General features: G+C 57.5%; 1 protein-coding gene across 1 annotated transcript; it reads right to left on the bottom strand.

Moving 5' to 3' along the window:
* Window positions 1-1,197: 1,197 nt before the first annotated feature.
* Window positions 1,198-16,440, bottom strand: SLC6A7 (solute carrier family 6 member 7). The gene is made up of 14 exons (XM_076350099.1): window positions 16,261-16,440; window positions 10,490-10,670; window positions 9,042-9,173; window positions 8,236-8,470; window positions 7,563-7,701; window positions 7,138-7,272; window positions 6,399-6,502; window positions 5,695-5,819; window positions 5,035-5,147; window positions 4,821-4,952; window positions 4,354-4,453; window positions 3,881-3,981; window positions 3,505-3,672; window positions 1,198-2,483 (listed from the first exon to the last, which is right to left on the bottom strand). The coding sequence occupies exons 1-14, from the start codon at window positions 16,291-16,293 to the stop codon at window positions 2,274-2,276; spliced, it is 1,908 nt and encodes a 635-aa protein (XP_076206214.1). The 5' UTR covers window positions 16,294-16,440; the 3' UTR covers window positions 1,198-2,273.
* Window positions 16,441-21,908: the final 5,468 nt, after the last annotated feature.

Raw genomic sequence — 21,908 nt, 5'->3', positions numbered from 1 at the left:
TTGCCCTTGGTTTTCCCTCACCAGTGTCAGCTTTGCTCCCCACCACATCCCCGGTGTAGTCTCTGCTCCGTCCTTCCCATCGCTCTGCAACGCAACACTGATTGATGGCAACTGCCAAGAGGATCCCAGGATTACAGGGGGGATTTGGGGAATGTGGCAGGACCCCATGCGGGTAGGAAAAGGTCGGAGACATGCAGAGACCAGACCAGCTTGGTCAGGCCAAGGCACCTCCAACTCCATGCCATGGGAAGGCGTCGGGCTTTCCTGGTTGCTCTGGCACGTTGTGCCCAGCAGCAACATCATGAAATGCCCAAGTGCGTCACCCGCTCCATCACACCATGCAGACCCCCGTGTGTCCCCCTCCTGGGGCCAGCCCAGCCTGGGCTCCCCGGCCAGCACCCGCAGTGATGGCTGGGCAACGCCGTGACCTCCTGAGGCCTCCTGCTCAGTAAATAGTGTCAAGGTTAGAGCGAGGGATTCATTGGGGCCATAAATGTTTATGGCAGGCCCTCCCCGCTCCCCAGCCGCCACGGCCTGAACTTTCCATCAGCGACACTTTTATGGCTGGCCTCTAATGATTAACCCGGGGGCTAGCGGCTGAAGGTGCTTTGCAGCACATTCGTGCTGCTGGAGCCCCACATGCCTGGAGAAGCTGGGGCTGGGGGACCCCCATCATCCCCAGAGGCTGCAGCCACGGTGGGGTATGGCGAGGAAGACGTGGAAAGCCATCGGTGGTCCTGCGGGGAAAAGGAAGGGCAGAGCCAGTCGGGGAGGGAGGTCAGCATCCCCGAGCATGAGGAGGCAAACAGGCAGGAGGAGAAGGTGTCAGAGCTGGCCCCATGCTCTCGGAAGGCGAAGGCAATAATTAAATCTCCTCCACCGCAGGGAAAGGTCGTTAAGGAAAACCTTAGCCTCATGCCAGGATTCACCCTGGAGGCTCAGCCCATGGTGCTGGACCCAGGGCTGCGTGGCCCATGGGGTTAATAGCCCAGTGCACCAGGGCCACATGCATAATCCAGACATAAACCCTAATTTTTCTGTTTATCCTGGGTTTTTGGCTTTAACCTGACCAGGACAGAGATTTGCAGGACAAAGCCCAGGGGGAGTGTGCTCCCCATCCCTCAAAGCCCCCCTAGATGTGCCCTTCTTGCATGTTGAGGACCCCCTCCCCAAATAACCAACGCAGAGGTTGTGTCACACATCGCTTTTTAATGATGAGCCGACGGTACACAGGAGAAGGCGCACACGACACCGGGGTGCTGGGGACTGGCAGTGTTGGGTGCAGCCTGTCCAGGAGCTCACCAGCACCCCTCAGGCCAGCAGCATCGGCAGCAGATGGGGTCTCTGGAACATGGGCCCCGGGCTGAGCTACCCCAAAATCACACGCAGGCACTGAAACCCAGCCCTTCACTTTTCCCTTGGAAAAGCAGCACTCAGGGCTAGGGACAGCCCTCAGAATCCCCTCGGGGATGGACACAGGTCCTCCTTTGGCACTGGGTCCAGCTGAGACCTGTCCCTGACCTCCTGCACACATGGGGAACAGGTCACCCAGCCTCTTCCCTTCCTTCAGCTCACCCCAGCCCTGCCAGTCACCATGGGGAAGAGCTGCCCTGACCCACCGAGGTCCCTGGGGGATCTACAAGCTTGGAAAGGCCCAAGCTGGTTTGTTTATAAAGCTTTTTTTTTTTCCTTCTAATTGTTTTTAACTGTTCATTTATTGGGTCAGACTTCTTTAGCAGGACACTGATTTGCGCTGGTTTTGCTGGAGTACCTCCGTGTGAGCGGAGCGCACCGGCACACACTGTCCTCAGGGCATGGAGGATATTACAGTCCTTTCTCGCATGTGTTTGTGGGTTTTTGGAGTTAAATACACACAAGCAGAGAACAGACCAACGCAGAGGACCTCCTCCTCCTCCCCACCTCCTGCAGCCTGAACATCCCTGCAGCCCGAGCATCCCTGCGGCCCGAGCATCCCTGAGCAGGGAGGGCAGGGCTGGGGCTGAGGGTGGGAGCGGGGCAGCCCGGACACTTGAACCAGACACCGTCACACGAATGCACGAACTCGTCACACAGCTTGCCACACTGAACAGAAACACCATGGGGGCACCGGGGCGAGCAGCAGCTCTGTCCTGGTGGGGCCAGGGTGGTGGTGAGGAGACCGGCAGAGTCAGCAGCTCCCAAAAGACCCCCCCAAGCTGTCCTGAAGTGCCGCAGTGCAACCTGTGCAAATTGGGGGGGTGAGCCCCCCTCAGCCCATGGGGCGCTGGGTCCCCTCACATCATGGACTCCTCCTCCTCCTCCATCTCTCGGTCCACCTCGATGGCCGTGTTCTCGTAGCTGGTGATGCCCCCGTATTTCCGCATGTGGACCATCAGCGGCTTGGGGGACTGGCTGCCAGCCAGGCTCGCCACGTACATGCCGGTCCGGTTCTCCTCCAGCGATGGGCCCCAGTCCATGGCGGGCCGGCTGGCTTGCTGGACTCGCTGCGAGGAGACAGGCGGAGGGAGCACAGGCACCCTGCACCGGCACCCCCTCCGCTCCCCGGCCGGCACCCCCACCCAGCAGCTCACCCACTCCTCCTGGGGGACGGTGTGCTCTGCAAGCCCCGTGGGAGTGGAAGAGCCCCCAGTGAGGATGGGATGGGGCCAAAAGCTTGTCCTGAAGTTTTTTGGGAAGGCAGCTCTGTACAAGTGCCCTGCTGTGGGCTGGGGAGGTATTATGGTCTGTGGGTGCTGGTGGTGAGGGCTTGCAGGAGCCAGGGACTATTGTAGGGCTATGGCCCTGTGGTGTGGGGTTAGAGTCGCCCAGGCAAGGGGTTAGCCTCCGCCAAGGTGGTTCCCGGCCATGCCACTGTGCCCACGGCTGTGCCAGGCCAGGTTGCAGCCAGTAAGTGCTCCAGCCGGCGAGTTGCTGCCTGGGGAGGGCAGCAAGCTCTGCTGCCTCCGCTTTTAACAGCCTGGGGAGAGCAGCAAAGCCCAGCCGGGGCTGGGAAGGCTGTGAGCAGCCAGCAGCTCCATAACCTGCTCCTAGGCGAAACCTATCAGCGGAGGAATCCCATCTGTGCTGCCTGTGGCTGCCTGCACGGGTCCGGCAGCTGCCTTCCTTGCTCTGTCATTGCTCCTGCAAAATGGGTGCAAAGTCCCATGTGCCCATGCCCACCCCAAGCCAGGACAATGTACTTCCCCACAGGGCAAGGTGTAGCAGGCTTGTTTGGCAGGGGGCGGGGGGGGGGGGAGGGGGCGAGGATGCGTACAGGGCTGCCCCTTGGGAAGCAGCATGCCTCACTCAGTGCCTGCCTGACATCGTGGGAGGGGACACTGCTGGAAATGCCCTAGGACACACCGTCTCTCACACCCCATGGGCAGCAAGGAGGGATGGGGACACACACTTCCAGGAGAAAGGATGCAGAAATTGTGGAAGAATACAGGCTCAGCAGGGGTTCGTGGTCACCCCTGCACATTTCTGGGGTGTTCCCCAGCAATGCCGGGCTCCAACACCTCCTACCTCCCACAGCGTCCCTTCTTCTTGGAGCACAGCTATCACCATGCCCACAGGAATCATCAGGCAGGAGAGGACTCCCATGAGGATGCCCAGGACCTCAGCCCAGGCGGGAAAGCGGTAGCTGCCGTACTCGGAGGGCTGGTACTTGATGATGTTGTAGGCCAGCAGAGCCTGCAGGATGGGAAGAAAGCGAGGTCAGCCCAGAGCCCTCTGAAGGTCTCATGCTCAAAAAAGTCCTGGAGACCTCCCAGCAGAACCAGAATGGTCCCTGGGACAGGTGACGCCAGCAGAGTGACTTCTTACAAGGGGAGGTCATGCAGGGATGCTGGCACCACTGCAGCTCTCCAGCACCATCCAGCACCTCAAGCTGAGCAATTACCATCATTGTTGCTGGGGACAGGACCATCCAGCAGGCTCTGAAGTAGGGCCCTGGTTTGAAGCCCAGCATCATGTGGATATCTCGGCAGAACCTCTTCATGCCTGGAGGAGAGAGAGGGAGAGGGACTCGGAAGCCATGATCCCTCCCTCAGAGCCAGGTGCCTGTACCAGGTTGCCCTGCACTGACCAAAAGCGGTGGTTTGCATCCTCTACAGCAAAGAAGTGTCTCCCCTCCCAGCTGGGAGATGCAAGAAGGGGGGCCCAGCTGGTGCTGTCTGAGGGACCATGCTCAGCACCCCAAGTATCTCTGGAGAGGTGAATCCAATGATGGCCAAGAAGAAACAAGAGGTTGGAGCAGAGGTATTTCATGTTCCATCGCGAGGCTGCTGGCTCCCCTACCGCTCCCTCTAAATCCCTCTCTTGATACAGACAGCCCACTCCTCCCTGTGCCCCTGTGGGGACAGACCCCCTTACCATAGACACGTGTCACCACGAGGCAGGTAGTGATCACCACCACCATGACACCAAAGCCAGCGCTGTAGTCATCCAGTAGGACCAGCCAGTACATCCCACCCTGTGGAGGCAAAGCACAGTGACCAGCATCCCCGGGACCAGCATCCCAATAAACCCCCACCCACATCCTCCCACTTTTGGGGACACGTCCCCTTAGGCCCTTTGGGGGCACTGGGGAAGACAGTGGTCAGGCACCCTCAGGAGACATCACTCTCCTTCTGGGGTTGTTGCAGGGACAGGAATAATGCTGTGTCGTTCCCCTTGGACCACACATCCCCAGGAAGCCCAGGCTCATCAATCGTCTCTCTCTTCCACCTTGTTAGCTGATGTGAATACATGTGTCTCTGCAAACTCGGCCCCTGCCCTAAGCTCTCCCTAAAATGAGTCCCTAGCTGGTCCCCACGATGCATCCAGCCCCACACCCTTACCTCTGTTGTGAGGATGAGACCCATCAGGAAGAGAACAATGCAGATGACAGCTGAGAACGAAGCTTTCTTTGGCCGCAGGTAGTAGGGAAATTCATCTGTCACTGCCGTAACGATGGTCTCCATAAAGGCAAACTGCACCCAAAGGAGAAAAGGGTCCCCTGAGCCCCCCGGGCTGCCTGGGCACCATGGCTGGCTTGGTGGGCTCTGTCCTTACCTGGCTGTCCAGGCCCAAGGTTAACAGCATGAAGAAGAACAGGAAAGACCAGAATGGAGAAAGGGGGAGCATTGTCATGGCCTGGGGGTACACCACAAAAGCCAGGCCAGGACCTAGGGGAGGCAAAGGACATCAGAGTGAAAAGGGGGTGACAGCGCTGGGCACGGGGGGATGGAGGAGAGGAGAGGAGAGGAGAGGAGAGGAGAGGAGAGGAGAGGAGAGGAGAGGAGAGGAGAGGAGAGGAGAGGAGAGGAGAGGAGAGGAGAGGAGAGGAGAGGAGAGGAGAGGAGAGGAGAGGAGAGGAGAGGAGAGGAGAGGAGAGGAGAGGAGAGGAGAGGAGAGGAGAGGAGAGGAGAGCGGCACCACGGCAGGGACCTGCCGGCGCTCTTGCAAGATGGGCAGGAGAGGTCCTGCAGCAGAGGGTGCAGAGGTGCAGGAGAACCAGCCTGCTCCTTGCTCAGGCCTTTATTAGACATCACTTGGTGCTGCTCAAGGTTTGCACGTCAGGAACTGGTTTCCTCTCTTCCCTCCCCTCGGCCAGCTGAGCATACAGCTCCAGCCCTCATGCTGACACCCTCAGATGCCTTCCATCCTGGAAGGGATGCTCCTCAGTGCTCCCAGGCAGAGGGTGAAGGAGAAAGGGTCTTCATTTGGCCTCACCTGCTTTTGCCACCTGGTTAACAGGGACCCCAAGCTCCTGGGACATGTATCCCAAAACAGAGAAGATGGCAAACCCTGCCAGGATGCTGGTGATGGCATTGCCCAGGGTCACTATGAACGTGTCTCTGTAGAGGAGAAAGAAGATGCTCTGAAGATGCCCACTCCTTCCCAACCCACACCAGTGCATGGTGGCATTGCCAGCCCCAGGTGCCACAGTAAGGTGACCCGGTGTGATTCTCCTCCAGGGCCTCTCTTGGCATGTGTTTTCCAGGGTCAAAAGGAGCATATATCTAATGACATGGGTCATTTTGTGGGGTTCCTCCCAAGCTTGTTTTCCCCAGTGGAGGGGATCAGCCCAAATGTCCAACAGCCAGATTCTCCTCTCTGCTGGTGACCTGCAATGGATGCTGGGGACAGGACAAACATGCATAACTAGCCTCAAATATCCTCAGCCTTCAGCACCTGCAGCCCAAAACTTCTGAGCCAGGCACTGTGTCTTGACACTTAGGAGAATCTTCCAGAGATCCCTCTGTCCCTCTTGAGCCTGTGCAAGCTGCCAGGTATCTGTAAGGTGCTTAGGCAAGGAGCAGTGCTGGGTGACTGTGCGCTGCACCGCGTGCTTCTGCTGACTTTGAACTCACCGGCTGAGGTTTTCATGGCTCCCCTCAACCCACAATTTTTAAGAGACAGCAGCTGGCTCCCACCTGTAGATATTCTGATGGAAGGTGTTGTACGAGGCGAAGGTGAGGAGGCCCCCAAAGCCTACCCCAAGGGAGTAGAAAATCTGCAAGGCTGCCTCGATCCACACCTGGGGGAAGGAAACAGGCCTGAGGAGAGCAGGGGTTTGGACCCCCCCCGAGGAAAAGGGAGTTGGAAATATGCTTCCCCAGAGCCCCCAGCACATCTTCCCCAGCCCTCCAGACACGCAAAGCCCACGAGGTCTTTGCCTTTCCTCGCTAACACGCTCACCACTCGTAGTGGCACAGCTGGATAGCGGAAGGGTTGACAAGGGCGTTTTAGAGCCGAGCTGGCCTGCTGAGCCAAGGAAACTCCCCACTCCGCATGCCAAGAAAAACAGAACAGCCAAATCCACCACAGGCACCCATCGCCACCTCCCAGCCCATCACAGGGGCTGGACTAATCCTGCCCATGGTCCTGGTACCCAGGGGAGGTGATGAGCACGCCTTCCCCTGCATGGACAGCCAGAAACGCAGGCATGGGGCTGGACCAGGTGGGAAGAGCAGTATAGACAAGGTGTGGAGCAAAGGCAGATTGCTGAAAGGCAAATGTTTTTGGTCTGGGAGCAACCAAGAGAGAGGACTTCGGGCCGGGGGGTGGCCAGAAAAAGCACCTGAGTAAGGGAACCAGCTCTGTTGTATGCTGGAGGTGGCAGGAGAAGGTTCATTTTTGTGTCTTGAACAAATTGCACAAGATCCTGCTCACCTTGGAAGACAGCAAGTGATCAAACTGGGGCGTGAGGTAAAACCGGATCCCCTTCCAGGCCCCCTCCAGGGTCACACCACGAATGAGCAGCATCACCAGGATGAGGTACGGGAAGGTGGCGGTGAAGTACACGACCTGCGGGAGAGCAGAACCAGCTGGGAGAGCCGGGAGCGAGACCACAGCACGAGCGCTCCCCTCCAGCCCTGTCCCCGGGGTGGGACACCGCATCACCCTGCAGTGCTGGGGTCCTTGGGATGCAGCAGGGCCAGTGGTGTCAGCCCTGCTGGTGTCTGGGTGCGCAAGCCATCCCCGAAGTGGCCTGTGTCCACCTGTTTATGGGTCTCACTTTCCCAGATGTGCAGAGAATCACAGGCACTGGTGAGCATCGCTGTAGATCCCCCCGAAAGAGACTGTCCAGCCCTTACCTTGCCAGAGGATTTGACTCCCTTTAGGATGCACAGATAGACGATAGTCCAAGAAAGGAGCAGACACAGACACAAGTTCCAGCGTATCCTCCCGGGATCCCCGATCCCAGAGCTCCCTTGGATGTGCAGGACGTACCGGCTAGGGTGAAAGGAGAACCGCAAGTGAGCAGCCGCAGGCACCCCCCGCCACCTTCCCGAGACTCTCTCTGAACCTAGCAATGCCTCTGCTGCAAAAAATAACCTTGTCAAAAATCTCAGCAACGAGACAAGAGCAACAAGGCGCTGGCAGCTATTTGCCGGGGAAGGGGAGCAGTCGGTGTGATTTCTCCACCAAGCGTTAAAGAGCCCAGAGGGAATGCCTGGCGGCTTGAGAGCAAATTCCCAGCCGGTCCAGGCATGGGATGCATTCCAGTCTAACCTATCTCCAGGCCAAGAAAGCAGCGCTAGATCGTGGACACCTTCCACATCCCAGGGACATGATCCCAATGGCTAAACTGAGATATCACCCGCAGCTGACCCCAAGAGCCCATCACTGCACCCACAGCACCCACCATGGGTGTCCACCATGCCATGAGATGTGCAGCACACACCTTCACCCCTCATCCCATCCCCACGCTCTCCCCAGTTGGATGCCAACCATGTCCCCATGGCCAGGTCAGGCTGACCTCTTTACCTCCAGTACTCCTCACTGGGGCTGACGGTGTTGGTGATGTTGACGGGGAAGGTGGTGTTCCCCACCTTGATGACGTGGTGGTCCAGGCACAGGTCGGTGTTCCACCAGTTGCCGCAGTGCTGCCAGGGCAAGTCGCTTGTGAGGGATGCAAAGAGGTAGAAGAGAACGTAAGCAATGATCATATTGTAGTAAATGGCCACCAGGGAGACGATGAGGATCGTGCCCATGCCAACGCCTGGAGAAAGGAGAGGGTAAAGAAGGAGTGAGCCATCTCTCTGGAGCGGAGCACTTCCAAAACCGGGTCAGACACTGGATCTCAGCAGCCAAATGTTTAACCAGTCAGAGGTTCGCCTGGTGGGGGAAGCCTCTTATTGCCATTATACCCTCTGGACATGCCTTCTCTGAATTGATGATCTATTGCATCATACAGATGATTTTACTCCAACTTAATGTTGAGAGTAAAAGTACTTGATTTGACCTTTTTGGAATGCTTTATTCTTACCTTTTTCTTTAACAGTCATTGCTTAGCTTTGATGCTGTATATTGTAAATTAGCTCGCTTAGTAATTTTCATACAATCTCTAGAGCTGATCGTGACATCATGAAGACTGATACATCTTATATATACCTTGCAGCTACTAAAACAGCTAACCCAGAAGTCCAGCCTGCTCCACCAGGATTCCCCCAGGATTTAACCTTTGATTCTAACACGAGCTTTGAGGATGATGGGACGATGCTGCTGGTCCATGCCCTCATCAAGCAGCTCTTCCAGAGGCCGTGCAGAGGCTCTGGACTTCACTCACGCACCTTTAAAGAGAGGGCTTATCTTCCAGACGGCGAGTGGCCCCAGGCTGGAGAACTGGCCAAGCGAGAGCTCCATGAAGAAGATGGGGATCCCGCAGATGGCCAGCATGATGAAGTAAGGAACCAGGAAAGCTCCTGCAAGAAGCAAGAAAAACACCCTAAAAAATAACACAGAGCAAACACCTAAAGACACCTATGACAAGGAATAAAGTTCATTCAACATCTGTGGCCCTGAGGGACCTACACCAAAATCTGGAAGACAGCAAGGGGCAGCAGCTCACCATTAGTGCAGGAGGAAGGGGCTGGGATTCACCCGGTGCCATGCTTTCCCCCTCCACACAGACTCTTTTTTCTCCTTGAAACTTTCACAAACACCCTGAAATTCTCCAATTATTATTGCATGTGTGTGCTGGTTGTGGCTGGGATAGAGTTAATTTTCTCCATAGTAGCTGGTATGAGGCTGTGTTTTGGATTTGTGCTGAAAACAGTGTTGATAACACAGGGATGTTTTCGTTACTGCTGAGCAGTGCTGACACGGAGTCAAGGCCTTTTCTGCTCCTCACCCCACCCCACCAGCGGGCAGGCTGGGGGTGCACAAGGAGCTGGGAGGGGACACAGCTGGGACAGCTGACCCCAACTGACCACAGGGATATTCCACACCATATGATGTCATGCTCAGCATATAAAGCTGGGGGAAGAAGGAGGAAGGGGGGGACATTCGCAGTGATGGCGTTTGTCTTCCCAAGTCACCATTACGTGTGATGGAGCCCTGCTTTCCTGGGGATGGCTGAACACCTGCCTCCCCATGGGAAGTAGTGAATGAATTCCTTGTTTTGCTTTGCTTGCGTGCACGGCTTTTGCTTTACCCATTAAACTGTCTTTTTCTCAACCCATGAGTTTTCTCGCTGTTACCTTTCCAATTCTCTTCCCCCCATCCCGCTGCGGGGGGAGTGAGCGAGCAGCTGTGTGGTGCTGAGTTGCCAGCTGCTGTCACATTAAACCACAGCAATGTGACAAGCAGTTACTCTGGGAGTAGTTGAACAAGCTGGTCACTCTGGACCATCACACTGGGCTCTTGCATTGCAAAAGGCTCGCTCCCCTCCTTCGATACTTGGGAAGCATTTGCTGACCCTGCTGAGTCCCAGAGGACACCAGACCAAGAAGCTATTGGAAACCAAGGGGGATGCTCAGGTGGTACTCAGTCCAGCACGGAGCTGGGGATGTCTCCAAAGCCGTGAGTGCAGAGATGGGCTGCTGAGTCCCTTCCACACATGGGTACAGGAGGTTAATGCCCTACAGCAAGCATGGGGGGCAGGAGGAGGCTTCACCCCACAACAACAAACGCTACTTCCCAGCCCCAAGAAGGGGAAGGGGCATCTCTTCAGAGACATGTCCCACCAGCCCAGCTCAGCGAGAGGGAGACGTGGCCACTCCAAAGGATGCCCGAGTACCTCCTCCATTGGTGTAAGCCCTGTAGGGGAACCTCCAGACATTCCCGAGTCCCACGCAGTATCCGATGCAGGAGAGGAGGAAATCCAGCCGCCCCGTCCAGTTCCCTCTGTCTTCCGGACACTCGGAGCCCAGGTCCCCGTCTTGGCTGCTGGGGCTCACCAGGAGCTCTGGCGTCACCGGCTGAGCGAGAGAGCAGGGGATGGGAGAGGGCACCCGGGGGTTGAGGAAGGAATAAAAACAGGGGATGAAGAGTGAGAGAGAGGGAAGGAGCGCCAAGAGCTCAGGTGTGAATTGGTGACCCCGAGTCACAGCATTGACACTTGTCCCTTGAGGACACCCTGTCCCGGCAGTTCTCTGTGCACCACCCCAGCCGACGTCCTGCTCTGCGAGGAAAGGGGATAAATGCGATCCCACAAGGCCAGAGCTCCCCTGGGAAAGGCAGGATGGCCCCGGTTCACCCTGGGAGGCCAGGACTCATCTTGCAACCCCAGTTTCCCAAGAAATCCTTTCAAGGGGCCATGATAAACTTTCCTGATCTCCTGCAGGGCATGGGCACAAGGACAGCAGGGCAAGAAGCATCGCCAGCATGCCAGGGAGCGTGATGCCCTCAGCCCCGGCTGTGCCGGGCACTCGGCTGCCATTAAATGCTCTGTGCGTTTTTCATGTTTTTCCAGCTGCCAAAAGCCTACACTGTGGGGATTTAGTGACACGCTCCCAGTTGTCCCTGCTGAGCAAGCTTCTTCCAGCTTTCCTAATCTGCCCTGGATCAGTGAGGCACAGGCAGCTCTTCAGTAGGCAGGGGAATAACCCATTCTCTTCCTTACTGGAGCTGCCTCAGCTCTGCAAGAAGGAGGTGCGAGTCCTGCAATACATTTAGGTTGGGGCGATGCGCCAGGAAGGCTCCCTGGCATCTGTGTGTGTGCGCACATCAGGTCTGCAATGAGATGTTCGGGCTGTCTGAGCTTCCCCAACCTCCTGACCCTGGGAGAGCGGGGAGGGCATCCCTGCCGGCTCCCATCCCACCGGCAGTCACCAAAGCTGAAAGCCTCAGCCAGCAGCTGCCGGGTGAGGTCCCGTCACAGATATCCCCTCGGCAAGACTGGGCAGCAAGAAGGGGTGGGATGAGGATCCTGCCCCTGTGCCACTGTGTTGCTGTGCCCCTGCCTGAGGGTTTGTCGGCTTTGGCTGGTATTGAGGCATAGAGACAGAAGGATGCTGGGGTCCCTGCTGACAGGGCACAAGGACCAGGGCAGAAGGAGCCCATTTGGGAGCCTCCCCTTCCTCCTGGACTCTCAAAAGGAAAAAGCAGCCATCTCCATGTCCCTGAGTTCACGGATCATAGGGAACGAGCCCATGGGATGTTCAGCCAGAACGAGGTGGGGGTCCCCTGGCCACCAGTGGGCACGTGTGCTCAGAGTCCACAGCAGACCTCCATCCCCTGGGGAGATCAGAGCTGGCTGGCGAGCAGAGCCCAGCGCTGCCCTGCCGCAGCCCCGAGGAAAGTGGCAGCCACCTCCTCTCCTCCTCCTCCTCATCCTCCTCCTTCTCCTCTCCGGCTGGACCGCAAGATGCTCCTGCTGCCGGTTCCCATGGAGACAAGGAGCTGTGTTGCCGATGGCGATGGCCGCATGCTCCCACCCTTCGCAGGGTGCACCCTGCTCCTCCAGCCAAAGGCACCGAACGCGGAGGTGAACCCATCCCCACCCGGCGTGCAAACAGGACGAACCAGGGCAAACTCTTCCCAAAGCCAACCTGAAGCGCACAACCCGAGCAATGGCGTCACACTAAAACCCACCGTTAAAAGCCCATCCCCGCTTGATGCCAACGTCACAGAAGAAAAGCTTCAGCAACACAGGCTGAAAAGCCAAAATGTGACCCAAATGTAATACTGTTGCTATAAAACCATTGCTACCTGGCAGCCCTCCTGCAGCTGTTTAACACAGCTCTCCGGCTTAGCAACTTCTCCAAACCGTGGCCATGCCTGCTAATTAACCCAGCGTGCACAGCGGGCATGACTCGCAGCAACCCGTGTTTGCGGGTGATGGACAGACTGCTCTGCAGCATCCCTCCCAGAAGTTTCAGCTGCTAAAACCTGTATTCACAAAGGTCCCTGCCAGGTGGGGACAGGAGCTACGGGGCCATCACAGTTTGGTCTTCCCCCCAAAAAATGCTTCCCAGTCCATCACGCTGCCTGGGGAGCTCTCGTTTTCCAGGTTTGCATCACAGAAAAACAGCAAGCAGGGATGCTGGGAGATCATTAAATCCTCTCGCCTAATTCCTGCACCTCTGCCTGAATCCTAAACAGCTGCAAGAGGGCACCACTGGAGCCGCATGACTTGATGAAATGCAGGTGCCTGTCCGTCAGATGTAGCATGGAAATCAACACAGAAGCAACAAAAAGAAAAGAAAGGAACCAACTGGACTTTTTCCAAACTGTACATGGCCCGGACCCCATCTCAGTCACCCTTTTCAAAGACCACGGGATGTAGTTTGTCACCCGTGTCTCAGTGATGACTGCCCCCCTTAGTAATATCTTCAGCTGGAGCTCTGCAGTTTCAAGTTGGGACCCCAGGGCAGAAAGCAGAGACTGCTCAGGAGTCAGATAGACCCCAAGGACGGTGACATTGCGGTCCCCATCGGGCAGGTTGGGGAGGCACGGGCCGGGGATGCTGCTGGAAAACACACATGGAGGCTGCTCCATGACTGTGATGCCCCAAAATGCCCCAAATCATAGCCTTTCCATAGAAATCACAGAAAACCTGGCCTATTTGCTTGACTTAAAATGAATTGCAAAATGCAGTATTTAAGGATTCCAGCCCATCTTTGTCCCAAATAGCAGAGAGATGCACACCTCTCTACCTAAGGCTGCTGGAAATCTCGCGCACTGGCTCGATTCCAGCCCTTTTTTTAGGATTAATGCTCCCTTTCAGCCTTTGTCATAACAGGAATTCTCTTTTTCAGCAGCAGCTGAAGTGCTCTAGTGCCACGATATTGCTCTAGTGCTTTCCACCGTCAACTGCCATCTTTCAAATTGGGCTCCTGTCTCGCGGTTATAAACAGACGAGGACTAACAGCTCCCTTGGCAACCACGTCCTCTTTGAACACGGCACCACTTTCCATTATTCACCAGAAGATGCTCCCAAAGAAGTCAGCAAAGCAAAGGTCACCGAGAAGAAAAAGCACTTTAGTCTCTGCCAAGATAAGAGCTGGATTCCATAAGGAAATTGCCCTATGCTAATCATTTCCTGTAAACCAATTTAATTAAACCAGTGCAAAAGTCAGCTGTATCCATGAAAAAACAGCCAGATTACAGTTACTTTTTCATCATATTTTTGTCTCCATTCAAACTGGCATTGTGGGGTTATTTTGTCAGTGTTTTGTGTGTGGACTGCAGCCTTTGATTGGGAGAAATGCCACCCGACGCCAGATTTCTCCCCTGCAGATCCGAGCCGTGTGCGAGCACAGAGCGTCTGTAAAGTGTGAGTCACTTCAGATTAGTTTGAATTGCTTGTTAATCTCTTCGAGAAAAAAAAAAAAACAGCATAAAAATTAATTCAAATGTAATATCACTTAGAAAGTGAAGTAACTAAAGCATCTCTATGGCGCGGAAGAGCCCCTTGAAGGGCTGCGCTAACCCGGTTTCCCCCAGCCCGGGATCACAGCACATGCCAGGAGAGGGAGCAAGCGGTGCTGGAGCCAGCACAGGGGGTTTGGGGGCTGGAGATTGCTGAGGCTGAAGGAAACTCGTTACAGCAATGTCCAGAGCGCAGGGAGTATGCACAGCTGCAAATGCTTATGGTCTTTCATCCGAAAACCCTGGGGAAGGAGCGGGGAAGGTTTGAGGCAGTTTGTGGCAGGCAGAGGAGGGCAGCGGCTCAGGCAGGAGGATGCTGCTCGGCAGCCTGGCCCGGTACAGGGAGGGGCAGCCCAAATCCTGGCTCCCACCGCTGGCCTCCATGGGCTTTAGTCCATTTCTACCAAATAACCCCCAAAGCAAATAATCAAACAAATAAAAAACATCCACTCAGCTCTTCTGGAAATACTATTATGCAAAAGCTGACCTGAAATCCTTAGAACCTGAGAAAGATCTTCTCTGTTAAAGAGGAATTTCCATATGTCTAAAACATGTCTGGTGAGAAGGCTTAAAACTCCCGGCTCACTGATGGGAAGTGGATCATAATGAGAGGAAGAGGAGGCTGTCGGGGTCCCGGGGTGGGCGCTGCAGCCGGGGCTGTGCAAACTCCTCCATCAGCCACGGTCGGCTCCGGGCAAGCCCGATGCCAGCGTCGGACACGGTGGTCCCAAGGTGCCGGGTGGCTGCGCGCACCAGGCTCTCCGTCTGGAGCTCAGCAAGAGTATTTTTGGGTAATGAAGGACAGCAGGGCCCTGAGCAGTGCTGGGAATGGGGAAAATAACTCCGGAGACATCTGCTTTCCATTCCAGCTGATCGCTGTGGGACTAAATGAATTCCTGAATAAATGTTAAACAGGATCACCAGCAGCAGAGGAATTCAAGTATCTCAGAAAGCCTTTGGAAGGGACAAAGACAACTTTTAATGGAACTTGCAGTCACAGTCATCTGAAAAAGCAATTTGTGGGAAAGAGGAGGAGAGGGAAGAGCCAGACGACGCCTCCAAATAACAGCGGAGAAAGGTAGGCAGCCCTGAGGCTGCCAGGGCCATCAGATAGCTGCTGGCTTTCACCAGGCCACTGCTGGCTTTTTTACATCATGTCCCAATACCCTAGGAATTTCCTGGCAGGGATGAAACTCTCCTGGGTTTTTGTTCATCTGAAGGCTGGCACAGGTTGGAGTCGCCCTGCCCTGTGGTTAGGGGGCACAGTTTGGCAGAGGGCAGAGCCCAGGGGGCTCAGAGCACTGGGTTGCTGCCTGGCATGCTCTGGGAAGGGCTCACCCACCAGCAGCAGCAGTGTGTCCCCACGAGGGAGCTTGTGGCTGCCAGGCTCTGCCACCCCACACCACCGTGTCCCCATGCGGGATGGGCACGAGAAGGGGCTCGGTCCCCAACACGGGGGGAGATGGGGACCCAGAGAGCCTGGTAAGAGCAAAGTAGCAGTGAAGGGGAGCCTAGGATAGTAAAGCCTGAAAGCTGGGTTTAAAAAGGGTTTCCAGCAGGATATAAAAAGTGTTTCTAGCTCTGCCAGCTGCCAAAGGGCACCAGGGGAGTTCAGGGTCCAGCACTACCCAGACCCGTTTAAATCCTATGGAGGAGGAGGCAATCCCAGCTGCAAGTGGGAAAGCCGCTGCCCAGCTCCCTGTGCTCATCCCGGCAAGAAGGGGAACCCCTCACCACCACCCCCCCCGAGACCGGGCAGTTCCCGGGGCTGGTGAGAGCCGCGTCCCCGGGGAGCCACGCCGCGGGGAGCCAGCTTTGCCCCCGGATGCCCACCCACAGCCGCCCGGCCAGACACAACATGAATCATCACCGGCAGCACCTGCTCGCAAGGGAGGGATGGGAGAGAGCATCCAGCCAGCCGGGGCGGGCAGCAGGCAGCTCTGCCCGCAGCACAGGGCCTCTGTGGTCTGCTAATTGCAGCGAGGCAGGAGCGGTGGTTACGAAATGCCCCCCATCCCTCTCCCCACGATCCCGCTTCGGCCCCACGCACGCACACTATCCCCGTTTGCAGTCCTTGCCGGGGAAAAGTCTGCACACGGCGGCTCCCCGGGCAGGTGATTGCAGGGCAATGGGCACGCCTTGCCCCCGCTAACCCGCTCCCAGCCCTGGGGGGCACCCCCGCTTCCCGGCTCTCACCTCCCGCAGATGCTGCTGCCGAATCTTCTTCATCCCAGAATCCTGTTGCTATGCGCTCCCCGCTCCAACACTTTTTCCTCTCGCTTTCTCCGGCAATAGGGAGGGAGAAGAGGGAGCGGGCGAAGCGATAACAGGCAAGGAGGGGTGCCACTTTCCTGCCGGCTGGGCTGGCGGGGCGGGGGGAGGCAGGGGGGTCTGGGGGAGCAGGGCTGGAGGAAAGGTTTGCCTGGAGTTGAGGATGGCTGTGTGCTGAGCAGGGAAGGAGGAGGGGACGGCTCTCGGCAGGCTGGAGAAGGGCTGTCTGTCAAAAGCACCCCTGCCGGGGGCGGGGGGGGGGGGAGTCCAGGACCTCAGCCCCCCGCCGGGGCAGTGAGGAGGAACGGCTGCTGCCTTACTCATGCCACGAATGCGTCAGGTCTTCCTAGGGATGGACCTGACTTTGTAGGCACCCTGCCACTGGGCACCCCGGGGTCCCACGTGCCCCAGGCAGTGGTGGCAGCAGTGCAAGCGCAGATGTCGGAAGCTCCCAGCATCTTTCTGTCCGGCTCTGAGCTGATTTTCCTACGGCAGGACATGGCTGGAGCCTGAGCAGGTCAGAAGTTACTTCTCCTCGTGCTGCCCGAGCCCAGTCCCCAGCCCAGGGGAGGGAGATGCTCAACAGCCATCAGTTCCTTTGCGTAGGACCAGCGCATCCCGCCGTGCTGGGGGCAAGAGAATCCTCAGGCAGGCCCCAGGGTGAGCAGCTGAGTCCAGCATATCGTGGGCCCAATGCTGGAGCACAGGTCACATCTCCAGGGTTCAGACATCCCTGTTGAGTCAGCAGTGGGATCTACAGTCCCAAAGCCCGGGGAGATGCGGGCTTTTCCCTGTTATGCTCAGTCAAATCCCCAATGAGGTGGCAGAGGGCTGATCTGTGGCTTCTTCTCCCACCTTCATGGTGGGAAATGTCCCCTGTGGGGCTGCCAGAGGGGACAACCCCATACGCCCCAGGGCCCGTGTGGTACCAGGAGAGCTGCTGTCTGCCTCAGGACCCACAGTAACGCCTCTTTCCCTTGATAATATCCTCTTGTCCTTCACTTTCTCCCTGGACTGTGCCCAGTCCATCAGGGGGTGTGTGTGTCCCTTTTCCTTGCAAATGCCCTACGGTGCTCCAACCTGCCCCAGACCTGTCCCCAGCTGCTTTGCTCAGGTTTAAGGCTGAGCAGGCAGCTCTGGGGATGTGGAGGACAATGACAGGGCTGGGACTGAGAGGACCCAGCCTGCCCGATGTAAGAGCAAATCCCCCTGACATTTAATGGCAGTCGTGCTCCTACAGCCCTCCAAGCACTTCTGAAAATTTTCCCCGAAAAGAAATGGACCCTGAGCATAAAGATACATTTCTGCAGAATCCAACACAATGATTTGCACAGTGGGTCTTTCAGAGCTAACATTTACCTGGATTTCCCAACGGGAAAGGAGGAAGGAGCAAACTGTATAACCCAACAAACATCTTTTTTCACACACTCACAGCTTCCTCTAAAAAAAAAAGTCTTTGGGAATTCACCCATCCAGGTTTTACCTGCCTTGGACTTACCCATCACTCCTCCTCCTGCTGGGATGCTGGCGGGGAACGCTGAGCCCGGAGCTGGCCAGGCTGGTGGCCGGGGGCTGTGTCTGTCCCAGCCTCACCCTTCCTGCTCGGGGCAGGGATGCTTTGTTTGCCTTTCGTGCCTGTGTGATCTGAATCACCCCTTTGGCTTTTTCCCTCGGGATCCACCTAAAGAGAAGTGTCCCACAGCCACCGCCACAGTATAGGAGGGGATAGGCTGGTGCCGCCTTGTTACAGCTGCCCCAGCCTCATGTTGCCAGCATGGACTGAGCCCTGCACAAACCACCCAGCCTTTCCTGGGTGGACTTCAAGCCCCTGTCTTCTTGTCTCCAGGGCAGTATTTACTAGCAGAGACATCCAGGGCTGATGCTACCCTGAAATGTCTGTGTTGATACTGCTGCCACTGGGATGCTCTGTGTCTGGAGCTCCCTTTTCTGGTTTGGCTGGTGCTGCTCTGGTAGCACCATCAGCTCTCCATTGCCTGGGACCGCCAGGGAGTAAACACCTCACCCCGGGCATCTAGGGTGCTCCAGCATCTCATTACAGAGCTGGCTCGAGTCTGGCATCGCCCTGGAGCCAGCAAGAGACCCGCCTCATGGAACAGCACCCGCCAGAGGCAGTAGGAGCCAGAGGGGTGTTTCCGTGAGGAGCAGTGCAGTCCAGGGACCCCAGAAAACCCAGGAGAGCTCAGGCGGAGGACAGCGCTGTTACACAGCTGTCCCCATGCCCTGATACCCAGAGGCCTGGGACTAGGGAGCACACACGGGGCTTGCAAGTATTTTCTAGCAAGCTTTGCCTTCTCCCACCCCAGCCCTGAGCTACCCCTGGGACATCAAGTAAACCTTTCCCTTCCCATGGGCTGAAGCACGGGCGCAACGGGGTGGTAGAAAGGTAGGTGCTGCAGGAAAGCAAACATGCATCTCTCCATCCCGATGCAGTGCCCGACAGGCACTGGCACTGCCCGCACTGCCTGCCATCGGTGGGAAAAGAGAGGGCAGAACACAGGCTGGGGAAACACCCTTGCCCACCCTGCTCTGGCAGCCTACCCACATCCCAGCGGCAGCCGCCCAGGAAGAGGCGAGAAGGTGGCTGACAGCAAGATGGGACCGTGCCCAGATCCGCTCCGTGAGACACGAGGAAGGCGACAACGGCAGCGGTGCTCTGGTTAGTCACCGCCGGGAAGCGTGCCATGCCGGAGGCTGCTGGCAGGCCGGCAGCGTTTTCGGCCACCTGGTGTGCGTGGCCTTATTTTGATAATGATTTCAAGATTTCTCTGAGGAGCGGTGCAGGTGGGTAGCGGGAGCTGGTGGGAAGCGCAGAGGAAGGAACAGGAAGAAACTGCGGGGGCTTGTTGGGGATAGTCCCCAGTGTCCCCTGGCTGTGGAGCCAGGCTGTCCCCATAAGGACCCAGGCTCCACGTGGGGCCGTGCAACTTGGGAGGCAGTTGCTGCAGGTGCTAAAACCGGGTGCCTGTCACCTGCCAGGGGTGTAACCGTCAAGATGACACGTGTCCCGGAGGTTTAGACCAAAGGTCCCAAAGCTGGTGGGGACATGGGGTCCACCAGCCCCTTTCCTGGCACAGGGGGGACCCCGCAGGGCTCGCCCATCCCTGCCCAAATGATGGCTGGAGGGAGGCAGGGGAGGACACGGGAGCGGGGACGCAGCAGATGCATTTCGTCACCCGGCCAAGGGGCGTGTGTGTGTGTTGGGGGAAGGGGTGGCTGGGCGTGTGGGCGCATTTATTGCCTCTTCCCGCCAGCACCGGCTCCCTGTGCACACACGGGAGGCAGGGACCCAAGGGCACAGCCCATGGCTTGCTGGACTTTTACCCTGCTGTGCAAACAGGCAGGTGCCAGATTAGGGTATCAGTTGGAATTTCATCCTGTAAATGGCACCCGCAGCCTCTCCGAGCGGGTGGCGGAGCATCTTCCCTCCAGCTTGGCCCCTCGCCTACCCATGGGCACCCCAATGCAGCGAGTGAATTTGGGAGATGTACATTTCATCCCCCTCCCCCCCCCCCGGACTCTGTTCCCCTTCAAGCCTCCCCCTTGAGCCAGACCTTGCAGTCGACGGTGATGCCTGGGGCTGGGCTGCCACCACCCCATCCCCTGCCAGGGCAGGATCCTACCAGCAGGTCCCCATGTGGCAATGACAAAATTGGATGCCAAAGGCAGGTGAAGCCTGGTGAGGGAGGAGGATGCATGTGGAGGAGCCAGCCCCCAACACGGGGACCATGCTGGAGTCTCCACACAGAAGTGGACCCCAGTTGCCCCAGTCCGGCCCAGCCCTTTGGGCAGGTGGCCCATCCAGTCCTATCCCTTTTCCCATATGGCACCGGCTCAGTTTCCTTTGCCTCCCCCAGCCTGTCTTAGCTCCTGATGTCCCACATCCCCTTGCCGGGGTGCAGGGAGAGGGTGGTCCCATGCCGTGGGCAGCCCAGGCACCGTGCCGGTGAGAGCAGCGTTACCAGGGTGCAGCAGTAGGTGCAGCCGCTGTTGCAAGATCAGGAAAAAAACCCTTTGCTCTGTCCCTCTCTCTGCAATGCCACCTCATCCTGCCCCTGGTCATCCATCTCCTCCGCCCATAAGGACTTTATCCTGCATCAGGTGTCCCTCCACAGCCACCTGCCCTGCCTGGCACCTCAGCACACACGTCCCCGCCTCTTTCCAGGCAACGCTTGGCACATTTTGGGGCTGGAGGAGCTGTTTTGGGCAGGGATTCAAGGGTAGCTCCTTGCTCGGTGCCCTGCAGGACCAGAGGGACGTGGCTGGGATGGAGAGAGGAGAGTGTCAGGCACTGATGCCAGCTGTCCCAGGCACTATCTCACATCCTCATTCTCTGTTTGCTCTTCTTGGACAAGGAGGATATTCAGCCCGTCAACAGCCATAAAACAAGATTAGAGGCCAGGAGGCGCCAATGGGAGGTGGCCACATCCGTGGGCAGCTGGCCTTGTTCTTTGGCCTCCGCCAGCCCAAGCCCAGCCTCACCCTTTCCCCGGCTGCCCCCGGGGCTGTGAGTTTGCAGCCATCAGGTCGCCTGGCACGGCCAGCCCTCTCAGTGGCAAAGGCCATGCCACCCCCAGCAATGTCCCTGCGGGATGGGCGCACCGCATGCTACAGGGGCAAGGCTGCTGCATCAAGACGTCCATCTGCACCGTTTTTGGTGGGGCTGGGCAGGACCCCTCGCTCCTGACCCCGGCTGCACTCGGAGGCATTGGCGCCAGTGCGACCCCGGAGCTGGCATCCCTCCCCTGCCGCAGCATTGCAGGCCGGGAGGAGACAGCAACAAACCCGTGGGACGCGGGATTCCTGCTCGCTTTTATTTTCACCGATGCCTAAAAAAAAGGAAAACCAGTTCTGCTTTATATATACAAAATCTGAGCCATAGTCCCGAGCCAATGCAAACATTCATCCTTGCCACCGAGCGCAGCTGGCAGTGGTGGCTGAGGAAGGTGTCAGTGGCCCCTGCGGGAGGGAGACCCAAATCCTACGAGAGCTGGAGTGGGGTGGCGGGCGCAGCGGGATGGCAGGGGCTCGCTTGTAAAAGCCGCAGCATGCCTGGGCACCTTGTTTTCTGGGCCATGAGGGGCTGGGAGCGGTGTGAGGCTGGAGGCGGACAGGGTAGACGAGGGATGCGATGCACAAACAGCGTTGGGTGCGATGTGAGGGCTTGGCCGGACACTCTGCAGGCAGTGGGGGACATGTCTGCTGCCCCACCTTTCTGGAGCTCAGAGAAATGGCGCTGGGAAAGGCCATGTGAGCTGCCACGTGAGGCCCATGCACCCTCATCCCTATCTTGGTCTTGGGAAGCCGCAGCCCAGGAGCACCAGGCGCAGCCCCAAGCAGGAGCCGCAGACCCTCCTGTGTCCCAGCTGTCCCCGCTGGCCTTTGAGGCATCAGAAACCTGGGCCAATACAGTGGTCAGGACTCAGCAGGGTGAAGGGACATTTCAGCTGCAGCTCACCAGCAGGAAAAGAGGGGTATCAGTTACTGGCCTAGGGCACACAGTGGGCGAGAGGTGGTGCAGTGCACGGAGGAGGGGGGAGACGGAGAGCAAAACC

Source organism: Aptenodytes patagonicus, chromosome 12 (genome assembly GCF_965638725.1).
Source record: "Aptenodytes patagonicus chromosome 12, bAptPat1.pri.cur, whole genome shotgun sequence".
Taxonomy (NCBI): Eukaryota; Metazoa; Chordata; class Aves; order Sphenisciformes; family Spheniscidae; genus Aptenodytes; species Aptenodytes patagonicus.
The sequence above is the reverse complement of the archived record's forward strand: the minus strand, read 5'-3'. Positions and strand labels throughout refer to the sequence as shown.